The sequence below is a fragment of the Embiotoca jacksoni genome, unplaced genomic scaffold (genome assembly GCF_022577435.1).
Source record: "Embiotoca jacksoni isolate LCO1_2020_lvr unplaced genomic scaffold, fEmbJac1.0.p SCAF_23, whole genome shotgun sequence".
NCBI classification, from domain to species: Eukaryota; Metazoa; Chordata; class Actinopteri; family Embiotocidae; genus Embiotoca; species Embiotoca jacksoni.
The window spans coordinates 5,678,514-5,699,114 of record NW_027185374.1 but is presented as its reverse complement, the minus strand read 5'-3'; the positions used below and the strand labels follow the sequence as shown (position 1 = coordinate 5,699,114).

General features: G+C 41.0%; 1 protein-coding gene across 20 annotated transcripts in view; it reads right to left on the bottom strand.

The window, feature by feature from the left end:
• Positions 1-18,082, bottom strand: part of epb41l2 (erythrocyte membrane protein band 4.1 like 2) — a 54,146-nt gene extending 36,064 nt beyond the window's left edge. For 5 of the 20 annotated variants that reach the window (XM_069158460.1, XM_069158455.1, XM_069158457.1 and 2 more), the window contains exons 1-3: positions 5,141-5,386; positions 913-1,151; positions 579-764 (exon numbers count right to left, since the gene is read on the bottom strand). In XM_069158460.1, coding sequence (XP_069014561.1) covers positions 579-764; positions 913-1,137 — 411 coding nt within the window. In that variant the 5' untranslated portion in view covers positions 1,138-1,151; positions 5,141-5,386. Of the gene's footprint in view, positions 1-578; positions 765-912; positions 1,152-5,140; positions 5,390-17,384 lie in introns of those variants that run through there. The other 15 variants (XM_069158446.1, XM_069158449.1, XM_069158451.1 and 12 more) reach the window with 7 other exon arrangements.
• Between the last annotated feature and the right edge of the window lie 2,519 nt (positions 18,083-20,601).

Genomic DNA, 20,601 nt, shown 5'->3' with positions numbered 1-20,601 from the left:
TGTTTCGGCAAAATATTTTTTTACACTAGTACTGTTGGGGGACACATTAGATGGTGGTTTCACCTCTGTGACCACTAAGTAATCTGTAGCAGGGTATAATAGCCACATTGACGCATGACATTTTACACTCACATTTGCCTTCCAGGTCTCAGTGTAGTGTTTCCATCACAGAAATCCAATATTGCCATTGAAAAAGGAAAACTATGACACCTTATCACACACAAGCAGAAACCAAATACTCCGTTTACAACAGAACCTGAATTGTGAACAATAAAATGTGGGAATGTTTTCTGGAAAGCAGTGCAGTTATCAGCAGATACTACGGTATACTTTCCCTGGCAGTACTTGCCTTGGCTCAGAGCATTAACTTCCATTATTGTCAGCTAGTTGCCTGGCAACCTCATACTGATGACAACAACACCATCTCTGTCCGTCGTTTTCATACTAAGCCGAGCTCAGCTGGAGTCTTTGCATCTAACTCTCAGCAATAAAGCAATACAAATATTGAACACTGAACTGACGCTTTCGGGGCAACTAGTTGTGGTGTGGAGAACAACAGCGCTGCTGATGAGCAGTACCTCAGTGTCTGCGCTGGCGTTGGAATGAGATTCTGCTTCCTTTTCCTTCACTTGATCGGACTTTACTTCCTCCTTCTCTTCCACCTCGTCTGCGTGACCGTTCACTTCTGGGACAGGCTCCTCTTCTTCTTGTGTCACCTTGCTAACGGCTTCTTCTGTGGGTGGGACCTCCTTCGTCGGGGAGGTCTTGAGGGGTCAGGAAAGAAAACTGACTTTTAAAGCCCAACTAAGAAGTCCTTTAAGTTATTAGCAGTTATGATGAAGAGATAAAACATAAATATATTTCTACTCGATCATGTCAACATAACACAACAACAGTATGTATTGGCTTTACCTGGCTTTGAGACTTCTGCTTCTTAAGCCATGTTGGGAGGTATCGAGATATCCCTTTGCCTTCTTTCCCCTCCTTTTCCTTCACCTTCTCTTTTTCCTTCTCCTCTCCCTCAGCGTTTGCTACTTCCTGGGAGTCTTCAGTGGCTTTCTCTGATTGGTCCGGCAGAGCAGCTGACTCCTCTGCTTTCTCCTTCACCTCTGTCTCAGAGCCTGCTTCTGTTGTCATGGTGACACGTCAACCTGCAGAGAAAAACAAAGAGGAGCGATGAAAGGGCGTTGGATTCGATTTTAAATTGTAGCTCATTGACCAAACAACACAGAATAAATATTTTTTATATGTAAAAGTACATGATGAATATATGTTATCTGAGGTTCATTTCATTGGATCATCATCTTAAAAAACATGCCAAAAAAAAAAAAAGAAGATTTTTCTGTGATATTGATACCTTGAATAATGATTTTTATGTTACAGAGATTGAAAAAAATCTGACTCTTCCAGTGATTTTTGCTAAAATATAAATTTTTTATGACAACGAATTAGTCTGGAGTATGTTTTATAAATGAGCCCCATGGCTGCATGTTTTCTTTCTTTAAGAGTGATCCACAGTTCTTCTACATTGGCAGTAGACGGAATGAAAAAAAATATAAAGCCGTTATGTACTTTAGACATGTCACGGAGGAAACAAAACACCAAAATTAAAAATATTAGGGTTATATAAATTGGCTAAATTTTAAACCTTGATCTCACAGCTGCTAGCAAATGAGCTCATACCAGTTTGAAACATTAGATTGTGGATTTCCTTCTATCTGACACCCTAAACACAATAGAACAGGATGTCATTATGGCACACAACGAGTCTCATCTGGGTCAACAGCTCAACAGCTGGTTACTAACACGCACGCAGACACACAAAGAAAAAGGGTAAATTACTCAATTCCTAACATGTGCGTCACTGGTTTTTTACCCTGCAGCTGTGGTCAGCACACACAAACTCTTCAACCCAAATATTTTTGGCAGCACTGTCCACATATACACCATATCACCACAACAGACACTTTTATCCAGCATGACACTAATTTGTTGATTACATTACATAACTATGACATTGGTCTTGAGGGGAAGCTGAGGTCAGAAATGTGAAAACCTACCCACTGAGGGTGTCTACCGGCATACAATGCCTCTTGTGTTTGTGTGTGTGTGTGTGTGTGTGTGTGTGTGTGTGTGAGTGTGTGTGAGACAGATTGTACACAAGCAGTGTTAGGCTTCAGGCTAAACATGAATCATGCCCTGATGGGTCATTGTCATTCACTCTCCTTTCAATTGTTCAGAATTTTTCTCTGCCTGTTTTTTCTGCGTCACCCTGTCTACATCTTCCTGGCGCCGTGCCTCTCGATTCTATTATTCATGACCTCGTCTGCATTTTACTTCCTGACCATCTCACCAGTTCTCTGACTTTCTCTTCTCTTCCCCGCCACCTTCAATAAGAGAGAGCACACACACACACACACACACACACACACACACACACACAAACACATGGTGCAGCAGTGGTGTGTAGGGAGAGGGCAGAGTAAAAATAGAACATCCTTACGCATGATCGGCTAATGAGGTAGGGACGGGGGAGGAGGAGAGATAGCTGGAGGAAGGTGTATATGCAAATGTCAGAGGCAATATACTCTATGTACCTGTGGAGATAAGTCTAATAAATACTCCACCAAAAAAAAAAAAAAGAAAAAAAAAAAAAGAAAAAGGAAACTGAGCTCTTCTTAAGAAAGAAGAATCCCAGCGAGGGCTGCACGATTCTGGATAACATGAGAATCACTTTTTTACTATTTTTTTTAGATCACAATTCTCTTTTTCATATAAATCTTTGTTGCATTCATTTACTGATAGAGAAGGAAACTCAACCAAAAATATGATGTCTGATAGGGGGCCGGTGTTATGCAGAGTTCGGCCTGCCTGATAAGAATTTCCCACTGTGAGGTTGATCGTTTTGGTTTTGATGAAAATGCCTTCAATTAATCAAACTTTATTGATATGGCATCTTTTAAACAAATCAAATGGAACTCGGGAAGATTGACAAATCGTATGATGTTAAAAACGGATGAGAGACCAATGTGGAGGCAACTCGGATGCTAGAGTGGGTTGCCTCCTACTAATCATAAGGTTGGCAATTCGATCCCCGGGTGTGAGAGGGTAAATGGCTGGCAAACTTTGGGTCAGTGCTTTCAGACCGCTGAGGTGATAAAGAGCTATATAAGTGCAGACCATTTACCATGTATTTACCAATGCACACCAAAACAATCGAAAACCTCCCAAACACATTAGTATGGACAACTATTGGGTGGACTGCTGTGTAATTTGATACCAGTTACCCTAAAACTGAATTGAATTGCTTGATTCTCACAGCTTCAGCTGCACATTATGTTTAGTGTGAGTGTAAGCATATTAACACGCTGAACTAAGATTATGATTAACTCTGAATGAGTAAATAACAAATAATGTCTAATTTACAAAAGTTACAGTGTTCAGTTTGAGTAGAGGGGAAAAAAAGTGAGTGTAACAAAAGTGTAAACTGAAATGTCAATTTGGATGGAATAAGTAACATCTTTGACATAAATGAGCAAAGTATCTTTCAGTTTAAGTCAAGAAATCAAACAGTTGAACCTTTTTTTGTTATACGACTGGGGAAAAGTTATTTCCGGTATGTTCAGTGTCACCGGGCTGAGCTGAGAAAATAATATGGCCATAATATATTGTAAACACATGTTGCTGATTGGTCTACAAGTGCAACTGTGTACCATGCAGACATGATGACACTGTAAGACAGACTTTAAACCAATTTGAGCCATTTCTGTCAGCGTGTATGAGGCCGTAGATTTGGTCCATGTGTTCTTTCATTCACCAAACCCTCAAGCAGAGTCATCAAAACAACTCTGTTACTACCTTACTGCAGTTCCCACTCCTTGGAGACACTGTGTTTCTCGACGGACTATCTCGCTGTGTGTCTGTGTGAGTTGGCATCAGAGAGGAGCTTCGTCACGGCCACTTAGGCCTGCTTCAAACTCAACTCTCTTTCTCTACAAACGCTTAACACCGGCAACCTTGTTCTAACTCTCTCACAACTTTCTAACTCACCCTGCCCTCCTCTCGGTCCTTCTCTCTCTCTCTCCAGCCTCTTTCTCTTTTTTGCTAAATCTCTGCACTCATCTCTCTCTTCTCTTCCTGGGCCCCCTTTCAATCCCCTCCAATCGCCCACTCGCATGATCTCCCTATAAACCCCTCCTCTTTCTCTCTTCTTCCCACAGTCTATATAAACAATACCAGTGACAGTATTACAGCCTCTCTTCATATATACACATATTAACACACTGTACAGTTTATGGTAGGAAAACAGGCCTTTATAGCATCTAACGTGAGTGTTAGGAGGCTGGTATTTATCACGAGTATTCTTGTACGTGACAGAACTTTCATAAAAATGGGGTCAAACGAGGGTTAAACCTCGAGTCATAAACTCATCTCCTGTATGAGCTGCTGTCAGAAGTTGTGTGCTTTGTTTTGTCCATCACAGACGATTATATCTTCAGAGAATTTGTCTAGAGGCTCGTACTGTACTGCCTCGTACTGACGGTACATTTTATTCTACTATTTCACAGTCAATTAGTGTCGTTCAAGGAGCCCTGTTGTCTTAATAGGCACAAAAATATCCAGTGGATTGACAATAAACACAAACTCGGAGACACAGCGAGTGCCGTCAGAGGAATTAGACAAGGTATTTTTGTGTTTGTGCGCACACTTATGGGAATCATGGTTTTCTGATTCAAGAACGTCTCTCTCTAACATTCACGTAGCATATCTCAGCTCATTTCATCATTAGCCACACGCTTGAAAATTTGCTGGCTACTTGCTGTTGAGAGCTCATCAGCGTGTATCTTTAAAGGTAACATTAATCTTCGTTTTGTTTTACTCCTCATATATTTACTGTGGTCTGCATTCTGTGACTGGATGTTGCGCAACACAATCACAGCAGCAGATTACTACCAAAGATGAAAGATGAACTTTTTACAGTGCAATGACACTGGTTCGACCCTTAAAGCTTTACTGCAGTAGCCTGTACAGCTGTGCCTGACAACACAGTAAATCCATACGTTCTCAACCTGTAACACCCGCCCTGTTAGTTTATTTTTCAAATGAATGGTTAAATGAACTGATGAACTTGTGTCCTTACCTACTGTTGTTTCTGTTGCTCTCCTTTCCCCTGTCCTTTCGCCTCTTCCTTTTACACCTCCTCTTTGCCCTTTGCTGTTCGTTTTTCCCCCTCTCTGCCTACACCTTTCTGTTTTCTTTCTTTCCTTCACTTTCGCTTCCCACCTCTTAGCAAATGCCTGCCCTACAAACTGTCATTCCCATTTTCTCTCCTCCATCCTCTCCTCTCTCTCCCTCCTCGTTCTGCTTTCCCCCGGGACTTTCGCTCGGAGAAACGAGGGCAGAAAATGAGAGAGAACATTGAGGGGGGGGGGGGGGGGGGGGGGGGGGGGGCATGTTGCAGCAAAGTGTGTGAGATAAGTGGCAAGAGAGAGATGATGAGAGGATGCATGCAGGAGAAACCAGGGAGAGAGAGAGACGAGACGGAGGGAGAGAGGGGGGGGAAAGAGAGAGAGAGAGAGAGAGAGAGAGAGAGAGAGAGAGAGAGAGAGAGACCACATGCCTCCTGTGTCAGATTACTAATGTACGTTAACATGCAAATTATACGCCCTCATACAGTTCTCTGCACGGCCGCTACTTCATCACATCATCGAGTAAGAAAATCAAACCTCTTTCAACATCTTATTTTCAATCAATCCACAATCTCTTTATTCTTTCAGAGTATTTGTCAATTATAGGAAATTTAGCACCTTTGTTTTCCCATTTATAATCCCTGAGGCCTGTTATTACATAATCACGGTTGCTTGAGCCGATAGCAATCATTTTTCAATACGGTTAGAATCCTTTCTAGTAATCTGTAAAAAAAAAAAATCAATTTAGTATAAATAATACATATAGCTGTTTATAATAAGAAAAGCTTATAATATAAACAGTTGGATGAAACTAACTGAAATGTCATATTTCCATGTCAACATCATAGAGTTTCACTCTTTTAATGACATCATCTTGTTGCTCCGCCTTCTTCTGCTGTGGTTTAACAGAGCATGAGTGGAGAATCAGCGCCGGCAGCTGTTTATCTCAAGGTGTTTAACATCTAAAGTTCGACCGGCTGCTTTTTAATTAGCACCTATTAACATTAACATCATGGACGTAGGTTGCAAGGTCAATCCCAGCCAATGAATGGCTCTTCATCATGAAGTGGATGTTGAGTGTGACTGGAGTTTCCTCTAATAGTGGCATAAACGAAACAGATTAAAAACATTGAACTGTCATCTAAATGTTCATGATTGTGACAGCCCTGTACTTCCCGTTCTTGGACTGAAAAACGTAGCAACCACATTTTACATCCTATGGAAAGGAAAACAAAAAAACAAAAAAACAGTTATAAACAGAATGGCTTTCTGACAATAACACCGTGGAAAATGCTCGGTCCACAAGATTTTTCTGTTTTGCCTTTAAATCCCTGTAACTTTTATATCCGCCATTACCGACCAGATTCCTCATTTCCACATTTAGGGAATTGCTTGTTTTACGCCTCAGACGCCATATTGCAGTCGCATGAGTAAGACACTCATACAACAGCTCCTCCACTTACAACTTTATTGCTGTCTGACTGGGTTTTAGGGTTGTCATCATAGCAACGACTATTTCCTGGCCTGGCATGTGGCCAAGAGATACAAATTTATGACAAACCGCCACAGGAGTGAGCACGAAAGTATTCAAATAAAAAAGAAAATCCAGTGTTAACTTACCGGCTGTAGTGATTGTCACATTTATGTTATTTAATCTTTTAATACAGTTGATACGACAACTCTGTCTAATATAAAAACATATACATAACCACTCACTTCCCGATTCTATGGGGTATGGTGGGGGTAAGAGAGGGAGGGACTGGTTTCCCTGGCAATGGCATTCACGGACAATAAATCCCCATGGAGACAAGAGATTACCACAGCAAAAAAAATACAGATTAATGGACGAGTGCATACGTGACAATGGAGATTATGGCCGTGTCTAAACCCATTTCAAACCACATAAGATTTACACCTGATGTTTCATGCTGGATGTACACTAACTGCAGCAGCTACTTTTCACTTCCTCCTCACATCTTCACTAATGCACCACGTCCAACACAAGAGAGTACTTGATGCACAACAGATCTTTATCGATGTGTCTCTAAATGTTGATTCTGCTGTTCCAGCGATACTGATTATATTTGCATCCATCCGCTTCGTGTCGTTTTCAGTCTCCCTGGAGAATACTTCCGCTGCAGGTTATAGCACATATGAACTGACATGACATTTTTCCCTTAATTTGCAAGAGCAAAGACAAGTTTATTTACAACAAGACATGGCATGTAGCTGAAGATGTTACTACTTGCTCTAAATGTAGTAACAAACCTTGGAGTAACATTGGAAATCTTAATTTCACACACATAAAGCAAGGCATGATTCTCTAAGGCCTTCACTAACATCGCTAAATTTCTGGGTGAATATATTTTATTTTAATGTTTTTTTCAAAATGTTCAGTCAATCCATCAAGGAGAGGTCATTCACTGCATAATTCACAATTCGGCCTGTTCATGGTGCTGCGAAAAGTTAGAGACCACCAAAGTCCTTGGGATGCATTTTCGGACATTTTAAAAGACCAAACAGGTGATGGATTGATCGAGAAAATAATTGACAGGCTATTTGATGATGAAAATAATTGTTATTTGTAGCCTAAGTGGTGGACAGACAGACGAACCAACACATCAACAAACCAGCATTGCAGTACTGACTGAGTCAAAGCACTCGCGGTCCTTTCCATCTTTCTGACTTGTTCTGATCCCACAAGGGACCCAAAAACTGCAAACTGCAAACTTCAACAGCACTTTGAGGTGTTACTCCCCTTTAAAACTGTGTTTGCGTAGATGCAAGACAACTACTTTATCCCCAAAGCTGCGTTACTTGCTACTTGTTTGTGTCACTCCACGGTTCACTTACTGTTCATTAAAAAACAGTTGAAGTGTTTCAGTTGGGCTACAAAGGTTGTTTCTGACAGCTGGAGTCCAGTAAACAAAGCACTGGACATCGACTGGCCTTCATACAGCCGAGTCAAATGAATTAAAAATCCAATCCTGCAGCTCACACCGGGACATCCCGAACGCTGAACACTGAGGCAACGAGCGAACAGCTTTTCAAGCGAGTCCACCGGCTGACAGCGACGGAGCCCCAGTTTGGTTGTGAAATAACCGTTCACATACAGAGGGCACAATCCTAATCTGTGCTGTTCTCTTGTACGATCTGTCCATCTGTCACGCCATGGCCCATAAATACCCACACAGATATGCCAAATACATAGATATGCGCGCACACACTTAAACTGATTCTGAAACGTACGCAAACGCGTACCCACTGAATCTCTGAAGAATTCAGTGGCTGATCTCGACCACATGCAGAGACATCCTCTCTCTCTCTCTTGCACGCGCACGCGCACGCACGCGCACACACACACACACACACACACACACACACACACACACACACACACACACACAGCTGGTGTGAAAATTCTGAACATGCCTGTCCCATTACACTGCACTCTGACCCTCAAACTGAGGATTACACAGAGGATAATCTCTGTGTGTGTTTGTGTGTCGGTCGGTCGGCCCATTCATCCCTTCATCCAATTCTCCAGCTCCACTTCCATCTACACCTGATTTCCACCTTTCACAGCCCTGAAACAACACCAGCATGGACACACTCGCTCCCTATTGTCGCTTTGCTCTCAGTCTTAGCTCTGCAAATGAAAGTTCAGCTCCTACAGCCATTGATTCTTAGATGACCAATACTATGTCATTACTATTGTCACTGTATTATTACTGTCAACTCATAACTACTATTGTCTGTGGCAGAAGTCTCCTCTTCAACAACACAACACCAGTAACAACACTGCAGGTCTAATCTTGTGTATGGAAACTGTGCTATTCTTAGTGATCATTTACTTTGACAATTGATTATTGTCTCATACTTTATCCTTTCAATTTCAGTTTGCTTTATTGACATGAGGCATAATGGCTAATGACATTTTCATTCATCAACAGTGAAAATAAACAATGCTGATTATATTACAAACTGCTGATGCAAGACCATGAGCATATTAGAAATGAAAATTAAATAAATGGAAAATATTTCCATGTATCAAGTCTTCTGGTGTTCAATGTGAGTTTCTCTTTCTGTGTGTGTGTGTGTGTGTGTGTGTGTGTGTGTGTGTGTGTGTGTGTGGTGGGGGAGGGGGGGTGTGAGAATAATGGGTCAGCTCTTAACTACTATTGTTAACTGCTAAACTCCCCTATTCAGCGATTAAAGCAGTGAGGCGCAAAGTTCCCTGTCTGTGTGAATGTGTGTGTGACTGTGTGTGTGCATGAGAGACAAAGGGAGAAAGTATGGGTGGGTCACACGAGTGCACATGAGAGGGGCTACAGTTTACCGTGTGAGGGAGCGGAAAAAGATGGAAGAGAGGAAGAAAGCCGGCGTCAGCCGGGAGGTGAGAAAGAACGAGTGAAAGAAGGATAAAGAAAGCCGGCGAAACTCGTGGTGAAACTGCACAGCTCAACAAGTGGGTGTGGGGTTACTATGGCGATTTACATCCCATAGAGGGTGGTAAGAACCGGTGCAAGAGGGAAAACCAATGACGGCATTGGGCATCAAGGCTGCAGTTGATGCAGATGGAGTGAAAAACAACCAATTCCTCTGGCACGGAGGGGAGAGTAGATGTGTGGGTCATTAAGTATTGATGAGAATAGACTGAAAGCTTTGCAATCTGCCTGCAAACTGTCAAAACATGGCAACAGTAAAGTCAATACCAGAATCATTCAAAGTCTGATATCATCTCCAAGATACAACATACACATACAGATCAACAAATGTCGGATTACCCATTTCTAATCTAACGAGAGAAAAAACCTATAGTTGTGTTGGTCGGACAAACAAGCCTTTGAAAAAGTCACCTTGGGGAAATTGTGATGTGAAATTTTCACTATTTTCTGACCATATGCACATTAAATAATTAAGTCTAAAATGAGGATTGTTCAGATGCATGTTCTCATGTCTTGCAACGATGAAAATGCAACACACTCTGAACACATGCTCACATCTCTTAACTCACAGCTGCCTGCCATTAGTTTCTAACTGCTAACCTTAACCCCCGAGCTCTAAAATTAGACACTCCCCTCGAGAACACTGTAAGATGTCCTCATTTTTCAGAAAATCATGCTTTTTTTTTTTCTCATTTACGACAAGGGCATGTTGACTTTAACGTCCGGACACACACTCGCACATCCTTATGTGAAAAATGTTGCAGAGACCAGCTCTTCTGACGCAGGCAAAGGACATGATCAGACAGATTATTTAGACTTCTAGTATCAACTAATCCCAGGTCAGTGACCTCCAACCCCAAACCAAGAAACAGGAAGTAACCCTCCTCCTGTTTCTCCCCCAGCTGATCTCCCATCCCTCCATTCTGTGTCCATCTTTATCATCACTTTTCATGTTTAGCTACACATGTCTCCGTATCAGTGTCTCTGTATCTCTTGCGTCAGAAACCTGTCAACAGAAAAACAGGAAATGACACGGAGCAAAACATCCGTACGATCACGTTATTCTGCGTCTGTTGAGTTGTGTCACTGGTCATAAATAAAACTCACACAACCCTCCATCTGTCACGAGCAGGCTGTATAAGTGCAGTGCATTAAGTTTCCCTCTGAAAGCTGGCCTCTGTTTGACTAACTCCTGTAACTCTTCTCATGAGGGCGGCGTCTTCACGTCTGCATTACGGGCACAAAATCATCTTTGAAAGCTTTAGATTCATGAAATACAGTAAGAAGTTGTCTTTTGAATATCTGAGAACAACTTTCAAAAACACTTGGCAGGTGATTGGATGAACCATCTGTCTATCAATGTTTATCACATTCAGCTGCCTTGCAAAGTAAATACAGAGACACAGCAGCAAATATCATATGGAAGACTTTTACATTTACAGGCACTGGCTGGTCTAGTTTTAGGAAGAGCCGTAGCTGCAGGTAGGGAGCTAGTGGGAAAGACTGGTGCTCAGTATGATCTACTAATTTTGCCCGGGGATGATAGGAATAGAAAAATGTTAAACGGGTCCCAAGACAAAGAAAATACAAAATATATGACTTTCCAGCAGTTAAATAAACATATTACGCTTTTTTATTTTTTTATTTTAAATGATCTATTAATACATTGCTGAACAGGGCTATATTTGTGACTTTTACAACATGTTGTCATATTCAGGGCTTCATATCCCCACTTCCTGCCACAAGTTCTTTTGACCTGTGGGAAAAACAACAGCTGACCCTATTTTCTGCCTCAGTCTGCGTCTTTCACAGACAGTTCACAGTTCACAGGGTTCTTTACGCTCCTTCCAAAATGTTTTACAAACTCTGGAGCATCTCAATAGCTACTAATGAGAACAAGTTAGCAGAGCTGCCCGCCCATTCAACCTTCCTGCTCCAGACACTCCTCCTCTCACTTCCTTTTCCTCCCCTCATCTCTCTGTGCTGCACATCATCTTCCCTCCCCGACTTTTATTTTGACACACAAAATACATAGTCAACACATGATGAATGAATCAAATGAATGAATGAAGGGAGGAATCATTCAATCACTCAATAAAGGAATGAATGAAAGAATTAAATGAATGACTAATATTGCTGTCATTCCTTAACTGACTAACTGGTATTTAAACGAACATTAGCCATCACCTAAATATTAAAAATGTATGTCAACCGGGGATATTAAATTCACTTCTATGGTTAAAACAAACGGACTAACCTTTAAAACGTATCGTTAGAGTCATTTCAGTATCAGTGTTGCTGCATGTTTGTGGCCGAATGTAGAACTGGCTATAAAATATTGCAGCTTTATTTATTACTACATTACTATTTAGATCCATTTCCCCTTCTGCCGCTTTTTCTTGCCTCTAATAATCTTAGTCAAAGGTATTTTCATGATTACACAACAACTGGTGAACCCTGAGAAAATGTACTTTGTTGATCAAAAGCACAGAAATAAGTAACTTTTGCCATGTCTCGTGTTATATCTGAACGTGATAAATTTGAGTGAGCAATCCAGTGACTTTCCACAAGATCAGATATGAGTATTAGGAGCACAATGTTATCTTGTATGGCTGATGCAAACTTCGGTGCCAAGATTTCCTTGTGTTGCTCCCTAAGTTTTGGCCTTCAGGAGATGAAGGGGCCGTCCTGCCCTGGTCTGTTCTGTCTCTCACTGTGAGAACGTGACCCTATGCTGATTAATCTCTTTTTAACTATGTTTGGCTTCATGCCAAAGCCACAGGCCAACGCGTTTTCTCAGTTTTTTTATTCTATCGTTTCTTTCAGAGCTGGATACTTGCTGGGGAAGGCGGTTTGCCCTCTTTTTCCCTCTCTGATGTAAAATGTTACCCTTCAAAACAATGACTTGCTATTCTTCTCTAATAGACCCTCTCATTTAAGAAAAAAATATGACTCCACTATTGTAAAACTCTATTCTGTTTAACCCAATTAAGTCCGTTGGTTCAACACAATTAAGATAAGACTGTATTCTTACTCATAGCTATTACCACAAATGTTTTTTACTATTCTGGTTTTTTTTCACACGTGCATTTTTTTTTTGCCCGGCGTTGAGATGATCCTCTTCTCCGAAGAAACTTACCCTCCCTCCTTCTCCAATTTTGTCCGCTCCATCAAACACGCCCACTACATCTCCATCCCTCTTTCACTCTCCCCACCTCACCCTTTCACCTTCCCGGCTCCACTCACTGTCTCCATAGCGGTAATAAGCTGAACACTGCATCACAGTTTCCATTCATCCGTGCCTCTCTGATCTTCTCTGTGTGAATCGGGAGTCCCGTGGTGCCCGCTGGCCGTGCAACCCTGAAAGCTGGAGGCTAATACTTGCCCATCACGGCTGACTGCTACACTGTAGAATATGTCCACCTTAATAATTGTTGTGACCGTCCCCGTGTCACTACAATCGTGGAGGGGATGAAAGCCTTAAATTGTGCTTTGTGGTTACAGGAGCGCCCACTTTTACAGACTGGAATGGGTATAAAAAAAAAAAAAAAAGATTCAAGTGAATTTGTGACACTGCGCAGGAGGAATGAATTTTTATTTCTCTACGTGCTACTTTCCTAAAAATACAGTCAGTGCTTTTGATTCGAACCGATGTGAGACAGCCGGACTATCTGTGTGTGTCTGAGTTGATGTGACGTGTTTTGCTCCTGTTGAACCGACAAGGTCAGGATGAAAACACACATACGCGCACTAACACACACACAGGGATGTTCCCATAGCCTTTCCGAATGGTTAAGCAATATCTTTCCCTCTCTCTGTCGCGCTCACTCAGTCTCTTTCTTCTCTTGTGCCTGAATCTTACTCACTTCCTCTCTGCGTTTCTTCCTCTCTCTCCTTTTGTCACTCTATCTCTACGCCCCTATTTTTATCTCGTGTCTCTCCGACTTGCCCTCCTGCCCGAGCCAGGGGAAGAAAAGAAAAAAAAAAAGATCAAATGAAGTATCAGTACGTTTGTAGTGTTTGTCTTCTTTTAATACAGGAGTGACAATACATCAGTTACTGTTAGGCAGCTATAAAGGATTAACAAATGTAATACATAGATCACTCTGTCATCTTCCTGCCCTCCACAGCAAAGTGCCAAACCAGTGCTCTTATCACAAAAGATAAATCATCATCAATGAATCTGTTGCAGCCTGAAAGTAATACCTGTGCTGCTATCATCTTGCTCCTCAGGTGTTTTATGCTACTTCCTTTTAATTTCAACGTACAACGCACCGACAGCCTGCGTTGTGATACTGGGAAGAAACAAGCCACTGGAAATACGTTTAAAAAGCATCACTTCACAAACTCCAAAGCCCCAAAATGACTGGAAATATAAAGTTTGTGCATGACAGCGGCAATATTGAGAAGAAAAACACAATCGTGCACTCATTCCCGCAAAGGCCAGAGTAAGTCCATCTACATTTAATGAGCAGATTCTCCCACCAGAACAACCAATTAAGGCTTCTCATTAGTGGGTTTGACAGAGCTGCCACTGTTCTGCACATCCTGAGAGTCTGAGAATGAACATGGCACTGATGATTATAGATAAACTATACACACAGTGAGGGGTCTGGCAGGAAAAACACACCCGAGAGACAGACGTGCTCACTGCGAGCTTCCCCTTATAGCTCCAATCAAGAAGCCTTCCTGCTTTAAACCAGCTTCATTTGGAATCAGCATTAAAATATGTCCCAGTGAATATTCCTTATATTTCTGTGTATCTGGTAATGGTGAAAGCTTTAACTTATACTGAAGTGGTTTCTCTTGTACTTAACTGTAAGTGCATAACACGTGTGCTGCTGACCTTCATAACCTGAAAACTTGAAATGCAAAACCACACACTGCTTTTTGAAGCATGACATATTCATCTTGTGATAGTTTTAACACTGTGGCAGCATTCGAGTCTTTAGATTGTGCTGTAGTTATCCTGGGTTCGTTTACACAGTACAGTACTGCACAGTATAGTCCAGGTGTTGCTGTTATTCTGCTCATTTTTAATCAGTTTTAAAGCCGAGGAGAAGAGGCTGGACTTCTGTTCCTACTCTCAAACAATAGTGACACATTTGTAATGTCAACACAAAAATGACTGGCTGGGTCACTCCAAAACTCTCTTGATGATGTGTGTTTGGCTGGACGTTGACTCTGTTTTGCAATTTGTATAATTCACAGGGTTTCCACTCAGCTCTCGAGGTTTAGGTGTTGTCAAGTGTGTGCAGAAAGATTACAGTCCTGTCTTCCCTACTCAAACACAGATAGAGATGTGTTAACATTGGGAACAAAGTTTGCGATGGAGAGAATTTAGCATGACGTGTATGGAAAATCACCTGCAGTCTCATTTCTGCCAATCATATGAGGAAAAAATGGTTACGTAAAAGTAAACGGGGTCGGGGATGTTCAGCAGACAGGCACATGCGCTCTATCACTCGCTGATTGCTTTTTACTTAAAACAGCATCATTATTCATGGAGATCAACCAAATATAACAATTCCAATGGCACACAATAAAGCATGACGAGACATATTGCCTCGTGCGCAAGCCCCACATACGACACATAAAAATGAGAAAAACAATTTTTAACCAGCTTGCCAAGTAGTGCGTCCATTTCCAAATTACAGCCCCATTGGCTACCTGGATAGAAAAAAAAAAAAACTGTTGCAAATATGGAAAATGAATCAATTTATTTTTTTGAAAAACCAATAGTCATCTCTGTGACCCAGATATATGCCGATACACGAGAGCCACAGACTGAGGCTATCTACCGTCCAAGACGATACCCCAGTCCTGGGAAATGCATTAGTACTTAACAAGACATACTAAAGCACATAATTACAGTAGGATTTAAGGGTGACTGGTGGAAACACATGAATAGGTGTCCTAATGAGTCTGTCTGTGCTGTTTTCTGTACTTCTGCAGAACATATGGAACTGCACAAAAAAAAAACACCCATCACAGTTATTGTTCAAGTCAGGTATGTTTGATCAAAAAGTGACAAATATAAAGGGAAATTGTATGGTACTGTAGTACCATACGCATTTGTCTAATGAATTTGAATCATATAAAGTTCATACTAGGGCCGCACTGATTGGTTGATTAATCAATTTAGCAAATGAACCGCCAACTATTTAGTAAACCGATTAATCCTCTCAAGTAATTTCTTATTTACAAAAAGCTTAACTTCTAAATCCAGCAGCTTAAATGTGATTATTTTCTAGTTTAGTACTTAATGATCATAAGCAGAATTTCTTTTGGTTGTGGACATGTTGGTCGGGGGGGAACACAAGACATTTCAGGCTGCACCTTGGGCTTTGGGAAACACTGGTCCACACTTTTCACCATTTACTAACATTTTAAAAGACCAAACAGCTAATCGAGTAATCAAAAAAAATTAAAAACAATAATACATTATAAAAACGAATTGCTACTTGCAGCCTTAGTTCATAAAATAGATAAATTTGCCTGTTGCCATTGACTTTTTTTCAAGTCAGCACAATCTCAGCTCACTGCAGTCGGTCTGTGAACTAGTTGAGCCCTGGCCATCTGTCAAACTAACCATTACTTCTATGTCTGTCTGGGAAACACAGACAAGTTAAGAACTATATATACAGTCATGCCAGCAGACAAATAGTAAGACTATCATGATGAAGTAAAAACATTTACAGCGTTTCGCCACTTCCTTATTCTCCAAATAACTAATAACAACCAAAGTAAACAAACTGCTAATGGCTGATAATGCAACAGGAACAGTGCTGTGTCTTAAATCTGTTGGGGGCTCTGAGTAAGTATCTGGGTCGCCACGGTTCCTTTTTTTTTTTTTTTTAATTTACCACTTCATCAAGGGAGGAGACCCATCTTTTAAACCCAGCAAACAAACGCCAACCGAATGGGACTGTATTTCCCAGGTGTTACCCCACCTCCCAACGTGAAACCACAGGAAACAAATATCACTTATTTGAAAACAGTGGATAAATAAATTTAAAAAAAAAATAAATAAATAAAAATAAAAAAATAAAACTAGGTTTCTGCTGGAAGCCCACTCGAGAAATAAAAAAAATAAAAAAAAATATAAAACACCCGAAAAAACAACGCTGTCCTAAAACAAAGCAAACCGTTCAAAATGAAACGCTGTTGTTGAAAGCAGCGTGGTGCTTTTTTTTTTTTAATTTTTTTACACGAGCAGCTCCAACTTGTTCAACTTTAGCGGCAGGAAGCAGCAACGTGAAATGTCCCACAACCACGGAGCCGGATGTTTAGCACGATCTACCTCAACCGGGAAATACGACCAGCACAGGAAAAACAAAAGCGTATTCATTTGGACAACGACTTTTAGTCCGGCCGCTTTTTTTTACCTGAGCTAAAAAAATAAAAATAAAAAAAATAAAAAAGGTTTCAACCACCGAGAAGCAGCAGCAGCAGCTGAAGGTAGTTGAGGTGATGATACCAGGGATAACATGGAAGAAGATAGGCGCCATGAAGCGCCCCACGCCGGAGGTATGAACTCCAGATAACGGGTTTGTTCAACCATTTTTTTTTAAGAAAGCTGCTTCTTGTTTTGTGTTTTGAGAAAGTTACCTGTACGTGAACGGCCACAAAACCGACTATATTACACGCGATATATCTAAAAAAAAAAAAAAAAAAAAGCAATGAACCAGCCGCAGTAGCTGATGCATAAATCACGTGACTTAATGGAGGTGAAATTAAACGTTACCTGTTGTAATTTCCAAACGACGTGTATGGGAGACGTTTCGAAACGTGGACTCCGCGCACTCTGTTGTCCTCCACACACACACAAAAAAAAAATACCGTACGTCCCCACTACCTCAGCCTCCAAAAATCTCAACTGCACAGTCCACACACGGAAGATCTGGCCAGGGCTCAACGCAGACGTGTCCATCATCCACAGGACCCGCCCCGTACAGTGGAAAACATCTTTTCGCGGTCTCTCATTGGCTAAGGGGGATTACTGTATTAGATCTTGAGATGTGATTGGTCGCACGTGTTGTCCATCCGCGTTGTAGGGACGTCCGCATCGGATGTGGCAGTGCTCGTTTAGCGAGACAGCTCCCTCTAGGGGACGGTTAAAGTCACTGCAATATGTTTCTTTCTTTCTTTCTTTCTTTCTTTCTTTTACACATGGATTTTCAGTAAAGCAATATTTACAGGCTATGTTTTTAATTTTTTTATTCAAGCTATAATTTAGGCCTACTTGTTTTGCTTAGTGATAGAACAAAATTAATCTTGCCCACTTTTTTGTATGTTTTTGTTCCCTGTATACTTTCCTGATAATTGTTTCCCAGCTCAGCAAATTCAGAAATTTGATACAATTCAAATAGGGCACATTAGCTGAAGCAACTTATTCTTAACCCAGCTTTTGAGAAACACTGCAGGGCAGGTTGCTTTTGGTGTTCCATAAGTCTCAATATAGAAAGATTTGAATCTTTGAACGCTCATTAAATTAAGACAATTAAACGCCGTAATAATATAGTAATGTAAATATGATATAGGCCTAAACAAGAAGAAAACCTGATGCATTGGTTGTATGTGCACTGTGCACAGGCTTTTGTCAAGTACTTTAATATCATGTAAATTATCAACCAACAGAGTAGACATCGTTAATGATGATGGCCATATTGACTGATTATTTTATTATGTTCACTCAGTTATTCTTCCTCCTCTCAGATCATTCTTCCTCACAGAGACACACACACACAAGGGACAAACTGGTTATTGCATAACACAAGGCATGGCTACTGCCACTGCACACACACACCCTCACATATACACCAGCACCGACACCCTGATTAAACAAGCTCACGTAATTGGCTTATAGTGGGAGGCAGCATGCAGATTTGACATCTACAAAAGAGGATGAGTAAACAGCCACACATAGACAACAGTCATGTACAGCAGAGTAATATAAACTAGAAAGATGAACGAGTCAAACACTGATAACTAAACAAAAGATTTTGTGACAAAAACCCTCAACAAAAAGGGGACAGTTTGACAGTCAGTCATCACATTATTTCACATTTGCCTTCCAGTTATTGAGAGGTATGTGGAGTGTGGTTCAATGGACTCACCATCAGTAAAGCAGCACCATGGATCCAGCAGCGAAGCCGACCAAAGCAGGCCAGAGGAGCGTGTGCACACAGACACAGAGGAATGGAGAGCATGAGTACAGAAAATCGGACATCGCTTTGAACCCCAGGCCTTATTTCACATCACATCAAGCTGCAGCTGCATGTCTCATCTGGATGTGCTTTAAAAATCAAGGTCAAGAAATGAGGGAGTATAATATATTTTCATGCAATTGCATTACCTAGATAAAGCAGATTTCACTGGCTCTTTGTGTAGTTATATTTTCATGATCCCGATACATTTTGATGCGAGTAAGAGGGGGGCTAAAAATAATCCAGTTTTATTTTGTCTGCTCATCAGTGAAAGTGACACAACAGATTCCTGACCAGCCACGAGAAAAAGATAAGGCACAGCAGATCTCCTCTCTGGTTTGGCAGCAAACGATCTTGTATCAATCTAATTTTGTTTACATAATGTTAGCAGAGTAAAATGTGACACATCCACACAGGAACATTTAAGCAAATAATAAAGGGCTATGTGAATTAAAGTCACCTCCCTCTGTGTCCGAAGCCTTCAAACCTTTAAGGCTAGCAGCCCTGAAATAGATTTGCTCAAAAGTTTTTTTTAAATTCATATATCTACATAAACATACCTCAAGAGAATTGGTATTATCTCTAAGACAGTAAGTCCACCATAAAAGTTTGTCTAGGTTCTGTTTGTTTTACATGTCTAAGTGAGCTCTCGGCTCGGAAAATAACAAACACAGGGTTCTATGATTAGCTATTCATCCAGGCTTTTCTTGACCTCTAAAGAAATTTTAAAAAGTCATGAAAGTCAGAAAAGTGGACCTGATTATCAAAGGTCCCATATTGCAGAAATAGTTCGCACACTGAGATTAATCTAATCAGCCTGACCTGATCTCTGTCGGTCGCTCGCTCCTCTTTCCTGTGTGTCTTCACCTCCTCACCTCCTCTTCTGTCCTACAGAAACCTCCCACTGCGCTCTGTATTGACTACAGCCCACTGAGCAGGTAATCTGACTGGCTATAGGCTCACAGTGTGGAGCTGATCCACCAGGAGAGCTGTGTCCTCGCTGTAAACCATCAGCTTGTTCTGAGTGTCCACAAGCTAACAGGCTTCACTGTGACAAATTCAGAGTCCTCCACAGCCGGGCGGCTGCAGTAGGCGAGCTGTACGGTTTCCCATGTGGGCATGAGATCAAGCCAGCGCAGATTCCCTGGAGGATTAGTGACGAGCACTTCTGAGGGGAATTACCCTGACACAGCCATCTGGACAGCAAAACATTGCCCACTGGAACAGCTACTGTACAGGAGAGACTGTGCCGTGTTGAGGACAAATCTGCTATCGTCCAGTGATCCTGCAGCTCTTACTTCAGAAAAAAAAAAAATCATTCAATCAAGCAGCCCTGTATCTTAATAAAAAGCTTTAAGACTGCAATATCATATATTTTTCAGATGTGATTACTGTTAACAAGTCCTCTTTTCAATATTATTAAATATGCCCTTTAAACTCACCAGCTTTTAATGGTTTTACCTCAATCAAGAAGTGTTTTAGCATGTTTCATGCACAAAATTGACTTGATTACAAGGTTTATGATGAGATGTTATGAGTGTGGTTTAATGTTTAAACATTATAAGGCTACACTGGTGTATCAGCATGCTAAAACAAGATCATGTTTTTATTTATTGTTTTCTGTTTTTATTTCTTACATGAAGCTATATCATTGCTTATCAATAAAATCCTTGTGAGTCATCAGTTGAAGGGTTACATAATCATCAATCAACAAAATTTATTATTGAAGTGAAACTCCAACCAAAACATTCCAGA